The sequence below is a fragment of the Scylla paramamosain genome, chromosome 28 (genome assembly GCF_035594125.1).
Source record: "Scylla paramamosain isolate STU-SP2022 chromosome 28, ASM3559412v1, whole genome shotgun sequence".
NCBI lineage: Eukaryota > Metazoa > Arthropoda > Malacostraca > Decapoda > Portunidae > Scylla > Scylla paramamosain.
The window spans coordinates 6,562,501-6,572,500 of record NC_087178.1 but is presented as its reverse complement, the minus strand read 5'-3'; the positions used below and the strand labels follow the sequence as shown (position 1 = coordinate 6,572,500).

At 38.7% G+C, this 10,000-nt stretch overlaps 2 protein-coding genes across 4 annotated transcripts in view; one reads left to right on the top strand and one right to left on the bottom strand.

Annotated features, from left to right (window-relative positions):
- The window catches only part of LOC135114817 (ragulator complex protein LAMTOR2-like), a 2,060-nt gene extending 1,246 nt beyond the window's left edge, over positions 1–814 (top strand). Inside the window, exon 3 of the mRNA XM_064030922.1 lies at positions 400–814. Within this exon, the coding sequence (XP_063886992.1) occupies positions 400–546 (147 nt within the window). The 3' untranslated portion in view covers positions 547–814. The remainder of the gene's footprint in view (positions 1–399) is intronic.
- A 364-nt stretch (positions 815–1,178) lies between these two features.
- Positions 1,179–10,000, bottom strand: part of LOC135114816 (tetraspanin-5-like) — an 18,972-nt gene continuing 10,150 nt past the window's right edge. Inside the window, exons 7-11 of one of the 3 annotated variants that reach the window (XM_064030918.1) lie at positions 9,754–9,882; positions 8,925–8,975; positions 7,921–8,037; positions 7,142–7,255; positions 1,179–6,169 (exon numbers count right to left, since the gene is read on the bottom strand). In XM_064030918.1, coding sequence (XP_063886988.1) covers positions 6,101–6,169; positions 7,142–7,255; positions 7,921–8,037; positions 8,925–8,975; positions 9,754–9,882 — 480 coding nt within the window. In that variant the 3' untranslated portion in view covers positions 1,179–6,100. The remainder of the gene's footprint in view (positions 6,170–7,141; positions 7,256–7,920; positions 8,038–8,924; positions 8,976–9,753; positions 9,883–10,000) is intronic. The other 2 variants (XM_064030919.1, XM_064030921.1) reach the window with 2 other exon arrangements.

The following is a 10,000-nucleotide window of genomic DNA, read 5'->3' as shown; positions in this document are numbered from 1 at the left end:
TATCTCTGCGACTGTGCACTACGGAGTAGTGCACAGTTTTGTGAACATGAACACTGTATCATTATGGTATTAATACATGTATTTACAGTAAAGTAATTATTTTGCTTAATCTTCTGTTTTCTTATAAGGATGTATTGCTTGTGAGTCTCCTCACTTTATGCACCCAAAGACAACTTCTCTGGTTTTCATCTTCAATATCTTCCTCCACTGTCTCCCTGTCTTAGTCTTCCCATTGTTCTCCAACAAACTACCTTTAACTCTGATGCTGTACTGAGTATATATATATATATATATATATATATATATATATATATATATATATATATATATATATATATATATATATATATATATGCAGATAAATGATATATATACTTTTTTTGGTGTGATCTTTGACAGGAGGGCAAGGTGTGCGTGACACAGGTGGCAAATCTGCTGCTGGCTGTCTACGCCAAAGAAAATGTGGGCTTTGGTCTGCTCAGGATCAAGACTGAGGCGCTGGCCCGCTACCTTGATGGGCCGCTGCGGCAGGTGGCTGCTGCGTGATGTCCTCAGTCATGCTTTGGGCTCCTGCTGCCTTGAATATAATCTAAGGGGGGCAGATTTCCATATATATTTTTCAGATATACTTTAGATAATTCAAGATTTAATCACTGTTGGCATACAGTGACATTTTATTTACTGATGCTGCTGTTAGGTATGTGTGGCTCACTTCATTTGTGTACTGTTTGAGATTTTAATTTATTGGTTGTTCCTTTGTGCTTCAGTTAGAGAAATGATGTAAGGACTTAAAGTAAATATGTACACACAGTAAGGTAACCTTTTTCATTATAATGCTTCCTGTTAGAGATGAGACACAATGGGTTATATAACAACATAAGCTCATGGATAAGAAATACCGAGAAATTAATTTATCAAGAACCTTCCCTAAGCAGTCCTGTCATGTCTTCTACACACAAATGAATCAGGTGTTGGACTTGCTACTCAGAAATATTGCTGTGCTTAGAATTTGTCATTTAAAAGTAAAATATAGTGAAACTAATCTTAGTAAGACTTCAATCCTCTTCTGATCTACAGATTGACATGCTATTAATCTGTTTGGTATGCTTCCTATTCAACACAGAACAAGCCTTAAAATTAAACTTAAGACATAAAGAGGACAAAATGAAAATTCTCACTAAAAAGTTGTATAATTGTTTATCTGTTAAAGTGTTTGGGGGAAAGCGAGATTACTTACACCTCAGTACAGCAAGCGAACAATAACAGGAAAGAAAAAAATGGCTAACTCACTCACTCAGCATTGTGCGAGTATCACTGTCCCACTCGCCATGAAGACTTGGGACGAGTGGGGAACATTTATAATTTTTAACCAGATAATATTTCTCACTTCATGTAGAGCCATTTGTTGGTTATTTGACTTTTACATGCTATTATCATCAAACTCGAGCTTCATCTCATCCATGTATGATGGAACACTTCGAGATACAGTGAATGAGTCTGTATTACATTAAAGTACAGTTAGTAAAGTGTGAATGATCTGAGAGTTAAGGAGTAGATAAATGAAACCAGGAGAATGATTAATTTTAACTATCATGTACCACCTTAAAGCTGCTCTCGGAAAGCCATATAAAAACCATCACATAGCAAGGGTATTATAACACTGGGAAGGACACTGATTACTGGCTAGATATGATACTTTAGTAGCCATCCACCTGCTATATAATCACACACTTTGCTTATGTGTAACTGAGTTTGACGTGGAGTAACAGTACTGGTGTCTGGTACTCTGCCCTCAGCTCTTCCCACCAAAACAATGTGTCATGCAATAGAAGTGTTACTTCTTCCAATAAACAGTACAGTCATGGCCAGTTAAATTAACATGGCACACTCATTCCCACTGCATTTTACTGTTTTTCCTCAATCCTGAGCCTTCCAATTTGCAGACAATCTCTCAATTAATAGCTTAGGCAAGATTCAGTAGATCGGAAAGCTAAAAACTTATGAAAAAACATAATGCACAGTGGAACTGAATGCAGAGGTTAACTAACTTCATGTCTATACTTGGCTTTGAATGCATGACCGTCATTCAGATCACAAGTCACGGCTCCCTCTGTGCCATCCAGCCCCTTATCACAAGCCGTTCATCTCATCATAGCAACAGTGTAACAGCAAGGAGTATTATTAACAGGGTATTGTTATCAACATTACCTCTGCCTGTGATGTACTTGGGCTGTACATTATGCAGACTCTGTTACACAGCCAAAGGTGGTAACAATCACATAAAAAGATTGATGTATGTACACTATTGAATTACTAGACATGTATTGTGACTGGCAGCAAAGGGATACTTGGTGAAGATATGCATGTGATGGGCCTGCAGTGGGTCATGTCAACTTTATGCTCATGTAACATTCAGGTGATGGTTACTGCAGGCTGTAATATGAAATAACTAGTTGTGGACAGCAGTGTACTCGTATGTTTGTGTGTGTAGGAGGGGAGATGCATCAAGCCCTAAAATACTTTTCTATTTTCCACATAGTGATGAAGTAAATTTTATGCCTCAATAATTTGCTTTGCAGTGCATCTTGTCAACATAAGACTTTGTGCATGGGTAGAAACTTAACCCAAATTTGTACAGTCAAAATATATTTAATTGTGAAGGAAAAAGCTAAGATTTTAGAATAGTGAAAAATAAAAAATTGAAAAATTCAGATTTAAATATTTTACCAACCTTTTTTTTCCAGTAATAACTATCAGCAGCCAATCCTTACAATCTACTAATGTGCTAAGATATTTTTGTGAGCTCAAATTCTTTGCTATTACCACCCCCCCACCCATCCCCTATAGCACCATTACTCCTAATCCTGTTTAGGTATGGTAGAACACATACTAAGTGGAATGCAATGTTATATGTATTACCAGCTCTAATTCTTGTGTAAAGCAATAAAAAAATAAATTTTGATATGAGATGTACAAACAAGACAAAAATGACAGCCAAAAACTATATAAAACAATAAGAATCAATATAATTAGTATTTGTCTTGTATGAAATTCCTGACACTCTGGGTTTGAAAAGTGACTGATAAATTAGATACTGCAATGAGAAAAGAACATAATATCATGAACTAATATAGTTACTACCACTCCTACAAAGTTAGAATCCATCTTACAATTTTGGAAACTGACTGATAAATGTGAAACAGCAATGAGATGAAAAAGTAAAGAGAATGACCAATACAAATAATACCTATTGTGCCATCACAGGTTCCAGGCCAATGGTGAGGAACAAACACTAGTGGACAGTGAAGGAGCTTGGCAGTGTTTGGCAAGTCTCCCCTCCTCCTTGTGAACGTGTGGGATGTCCTACTCTGGGGCTCCACTTGGTGTGCCCATCTTCAGAAGTTATTACAAAACATCATTTAGTACTACAATATACAGGTATATATTATAACTATAAAAAAACTTGAGTTCGTTACCTAGCATGTTATTGTGATACAAAGATACAGTGAGATTAAAGACAGTTGGAGAGAGGCAGTGTCTCCCCTTGGTATAAAAACCTTGAATTATAAAGCTCTCATTGTAGGATGCCTGCCCTCAGAACACCTACTCATATACAAAACACTTCATATCTACAATGAGAAACTAAGGGCAACCAAACCTACTACAACTTAATGCTAAAAATGAAGGAGATTTTTGGTACTGCATTAATGATAAGCCTTAATATTTCATAAATCAACACCAAAAGCCAAAGTTCTACTCTATGTACAATTCTCCGAACATTACCAGTCGATAAACTTAAACCAGATGTACAATGATTCCATAACATGCAAGCCAAATTGAACCATGGCTGGGGACTAGCAGCAGAACTATAGACTATTTACCAGCATGAAGAAGTGCAGGCTCTCCTCCCTTCCATGTCTCCAGGCTGGCAAGACATTGGCTCCTCTGCAGGGGAAACTATCATATGCAGCAGCAGCAAGCTAACACAACCACTGAATGTGTGGAATGTACTTTACACAACACAATGAAGGCCTGCCAAACAATTCTTGGACATTCTTCTCAAAACAAGCCTCAGTGGAATCCAAAATGAATCCGTCAAGTGAAGAATGCGGCGATCAGATTCTAGTAGGAGCAGATATGGCAACTCAAGAACCCTCACCTGAGCTCATGTTTTTGGCCTCACAATAAACATTTCCTAGGCTCCTTTCTACCAATAAAGTGTGAAAGACTGGTTAACTGGACACTGGAAATACCTGCACTTTTGTAAGAAGATACACAACTTCATGACATGTACAAAACACATAACGCGACACATACGAACCTCACAATTTCCTACAAAAACATGGTGTATAAAAAAAGAGAAATAAAAAAAGAAAGGGAGAGAGAAAAAAACAATCTACATTTGTCATGCATTACCATGATCTGAGTCTTGTATAAAACTTACTTAGTGAAACTTTGTCATGTCAAGAAAATATTTGTCACAGCAGTGTGTTCTCTCAACGAGTCACACTTTCCTTTATGCATCAACACTGAGACCACACAGGACAACATGACCTCAGATGACTCACACTTACACACAAACACACCCCACCTTAATTTCCATCAGTACTTGTATATATGAAATGATAGCTACCAAACACAAACACTCACATACACACACTTCTACACCCACACACACTCATCCATTAAAAGATTTCCTGAATCCCACATGGACTCAATGTAGCTGCATAATGAGTGAAAAAGAAGTGTACATTCAGTTAATCCTTCTAATCACGAGATTGCACTCCATGTAATCCTTGCCGCGGTCACATCGGATGCGACGGACATTCGTGTATACAGTATGCCGGTCATTCCTTACATAAAAGGTTGACGATAAATACTGGCATGTCAATACAATACCACGAAGGTAATATCAGTTCCTGCTGCGGTAATTGGTTCCTGTATGGTAGGCAACGAGATCAGCGATATAGAGCAATAGTCCTACATGTTCTGTCAAGGCTCACACTCCTCCTCACCTGTGTGGCTTTGATGACTGTTGACTAGTAGCTCTATTGCATTTTTGAGCCCTGCCTCCCTCTCCTTCCCTCACAGCACTCAGCTGTTCCTGGGAAGGGGAGAACCAGGCAGAGACCCAACACACCCCATGGGGTCACCTCCTCCAAAGGTCTCACCAGTTCAGAGTTGAATAATGCCATTAAAGAGTATATGGATTCCTTGTTAAGAAGAGTGAAGGACAGGCCATGCTGCGGAGATGGGACAAGCAGCCAACACGTTTCTGACTGTGGCTGCCCGAGTAACACGTAACACTAGTCAATCAACAAAATTAATGTTTGTGATAAACAGAGAGCTACAACAATATAAATACTAATTAATAACTAATGAATTATTCGTAGCTATCTAATCAAGAGAAACTATTTGTACACAACTGATCACCGTGTCGAGCCATATCAGGATAAACTGACATGGCAGTGAGCATTTTAATTCAACAATTGAATGTGTTGAACAAAGACAGAGATGATCAGAGATGATAAAGATTGAAAAGTGCTGACTGCATCAAAGGCTTCAAGCTCCGATAAGCAGTGAGCTGACAAGAAGCATCAACAATAACAACCATGGCTAAATCATATACATAAAACAATAAAACCCTATTTCAAGGGACTGACTGACCATTCCTCAAACCAGACAACTACAGTAAATGATACATGTAAATTCATTGGAATAAGAATGCCATGTGAAATCCGTGTGACCTTAAAACCTGAAATTTCTCCGAGACACTTCCCCATGTGACAACGGAAACACTACTGCTCCTCTCATTGGTCTGGCCTGCCATGGTCCTCTGCCTCCATCACAATAGGGTTTTACTGTCCATTAAAAAAACAATTCATTAATCGAACAATAACTTGGTTGAGATTCAACTGCATGTGAAATAAAAAAAGATAAAATAAATCAACAAAATCATCTCGCAGCATTGCCTTACTTCCCTCTCCTTAGAAAACTCTTAATTCTGACTAGTGAGCCGCAATGGAGGGTGCACGATGCGGTGCAGGTGGCCCCTGGAGTGTGGGGCGGCTGATCACTACACCGCAGCAGGAGCTAAACGTCAGTTCCACTTAGCCTTCTGAGCGTAGATGTCAGCGCGCAGGTTCTGGGCGAAGCAGATACCCAGGATCTGCAACAATAATCAATTAGTCAGCTGTGTGAGGTTAGGCTGCAGAGAGAAAGGGAGAGAAGAAACATCTTTTTCCCATGCTGACATCTAAAAAGTAAGCAGAATATGAGTGAATAATTCCATATTACATTAGAAAGAATACTTTGTTCTTGACTGTAAATTACAAAGTGCCATGAAAACATGATGTTAATGTGCCTATGAAATGTCTCAACAAATGGTGAGAAAATAAAACTGAAGATACAAGTGCATCAAGGAAATAAAGACAGATATAGACACAGATCTGTCCATGATGAGATAAAAGATGAGAATGATAAAGAGCACGTTAGTAATTTTAAAAGAGATACGTAATACTAGCAGATGGACTGAAAGACACAAGATTGTGTTCTGAGAGGGAACCAACAAACTACATGACTTGACAGGAGTTACAGCAGCTTGGTGTTACCACAAGACAATACCTGGCCATGACGACAGGGGACCCACCTTTCAAAACAATGATGATGGTGAAGGCTACAAGTTAAAACAGAACTCTTCACTTTCTGGGATTACTATTTGTGGCATAAAAGGAAAGACTTCAGTCATAATGTTGGGCTTTGCTACAATATGTTTCACCTTACTATCCACAACTGACTGCTTTGTTTAATTTTGAACTTACACTAAGAATACAACAAAAATATCTTGGTTGTATGTCAAATCAGTCCCATCTTTACTGCTACATGTTTCCCTTCTAGGCTGTCAATAAGGAACATGATACAGTTGTGGTCATCACTCACTCACTTCCATTATATTTAGAGCCTTCCCTCATTCTTTAATCCTCTGATCTGTTGAAAATCTATAATTTGTCAGGTTTGTAATAACATCAGGAGGTCAAAGGAAGGAAAAGCACAAAATACAGTAGAGGTAAGTACAGCAGGTTAAGTGACTTGTGAGCATAACTGAGACCACTGGGAGATGTCCTGAGTCCCCAACACTCACCTGGAGGAAGGCCACGCCCACCGCCACCCCTGCCACAAAGAGCAGGTTTCGCTCTAGCCACTCCTCGCCAGCTTGCAAGCAGCCCTTATCGTATATATGTGATGCATCCAGCCGCTGTGGCAGAAGGGAGGTGCACGCGTCACAACACAACAGTCAACACTGATCACCAGCAGCAGCACTCACTGGTGCCTCACATGCGGGTTACCTCACTACACTTGGGACTTTAAAAGCAGTGTAGGAATTTGAGATTTATGGTGTGGCGGCCAAGAAGAAATGAGTGGAAAGTACAGCTTTTCTCCTAAAGACTTGTTGCATCAGGTGTTGGAAGACTGTGGCTGTATGCAATGGGTGGCTCACATGCATGTATAATACATGTGGTGGGGGCAACACATCAAGGCGAATCTTGTGAAATCATGTATATTACTGTACAGTAGAATTTTCACATGCCAATATTCAAAGCAGAGTATTTAGGGAGAGGTGGTAACTCTTCCCTTTAAATTTCTTGTAACTGTTCACCATGCTTGCCTCACCCTCACCCTTCCAGTGCAGTTTGCCATATCAAAACATCCAACAAAGGCTTACAACCAAACAACATGCACCTCACAGGATATTCACAGACATGCACACAATTACCATCCTGCAAAACACAACCATGCAGCAATTAATAACAAGCTGCAGAAACTATAAGTGGCAAAAGACTTGCAGGATTGCTGAATGAAGTGAATGATAGGGAGAGTTAGTTACTACTACCACCACCACCACCATTGCCACCAGCCTACCTGCAGCACCGCCACCCCAACTGCCACTCCTGCAACAGGCACCAGGTTCCTCTCTATCCAGTCCTCCCCTGCCCGAAGACACCCCCGATCGTATATGACCAGGGAGCTGTCGCCATGCTGTAAACAGTCCCCACAGGTCCCAGCACCCACTGTAGTCCACACTTGTTACAAACAGGTTAGCTTATAAGCAAAACCATCTAATATTAACAACTGAAAACATGTCGAGTGGAGTGAAGATAAAGAGGGCAGGTGGATGAAAGGTGTGCATAAAGACCTGACATAATCTTTGTGTTTTCTGAGTGGCTTATGTTACATGTCTAGATCACACTGTGGCTTACTGTGGTGCTATAAACAGTGAGGTGCAGTGCAGTCATCACTGAAGTCAATTTTGGTGTTGTGTAGGGTGCTTGTGAGTTTATCAGTGAAGGCATTAAACACACACACATACACACACAATCTCTCTCTCTCTCTCTCTCTCTCTCTCTCTCTCCAAGTGTGCCTCTTGTTGGGAAATGGGTGAGGGGAAGCAATACTAGATGATCAAACTAAGAAATATAAACAAAATCACACAATCCTGAGTGAAAGCCAAGAGCAAAACTCATTCAGGAGGGTGAGAGGTGGGTGAGGTGTCTAGGTCAACTCTGTCTGCAGCACCATAACCAAAGCAAAACAAAGTCAACACAACACTACAAAGCGGATACAAAATTTACATAACCAAAAAAAGCCACTCCATAAACAAAAAAGTAAATAAAAAGTTCATTCATAATGTGGTAAAGCATAAAGTACATAACATGTATAATAAATGAAGAATGAACTGAAGACATTAAAGAACCATTATGCCATATGTCACATTACAATTGCAGTCATGAATTCAAACTCTACCAAATGTTATACTCATGAATGATGAAGCACTATACTGACTTGTGAAGATACTTTGTGATGGCAAAACTTAGAGTAAAATATTTCAAAGTTAATTCTAAAACAACAAGAGTTCTCATGCTTACATAGTCTTGTTTTCTGACATCATAACCGCACTGTTTGTTCTTTATGATTTCCTGTAAGGAATGAAAAATGGATTAACAATGAGTGACAATCCAATTTCACACACCAGCAATCCATACGGCAAGATAGCAAAGAACAAATTATCAGGCCAGAGACTAACATTGTAGGAACTCTGAGTGATATTACTGACTTGTATACAAAACTTTCAAGTTCCTCGCATATAAAAGAAATACTATTAATATTAATAAAAGTTTATGATAAATTACATGGAAGTTTATACACTCAGAGATACAGTGGAGTTGGATGATCAGTGGGAAGATTAAACCTTTGAATGCTATGATTCTTTTTTTTTATTAACATTCAAATCAAGACGATAAATTGTTTGGACAGAAATATACATACATACCAAAAAAAACAAAAACACAAAAAAAAAAAAAAATATATATATATATATATATATATATATATATATATATATATATATATATATATATATATATATATATATATATATATATATATATATATATATATATATATATATATATATATGAGGTTAATTTCATCATTGCTAAGTTTTGGAAGCAAGTTTTTAAGAGACTGTAGTACAAAAAAATAAGTCTTTAAAAAAGCTGTAGATGGTTACAAGAAAGACTGATTGGCAGTGAAAGGTTTAAAGAAGACCCAGAGACACTGTGTGGAGGAGAAAGACATAAAAAAGAACATCAGAGACTGTAAAACTGCAAAAAAGTGGGTAAGACTAACTGTTCAAAGAAATAATGATGGTGAAGAAATGGCAGTTTATTCAGAGAAGCGAGGTCACACACTCACATTTGCCTTCTGTTTGCAACAGGAGAAGGGTACTCCACATGCCTCCCTTGAGCCCACCACTTCTGAGGAGCAGTTGAAGTACACATTGCGATCCCAGTCCTTGGGGCCCTCAATGCCACAACACTGCAGCTGTGCCAACCAGGGGAGAAACCAGTCAATTTATAGGTTGATTGTTTGCCACTCAGCACTGCACTGCTACACGTACTACATCAACCAGGGGAAGGAACCAATCAAAATATACGAGTAT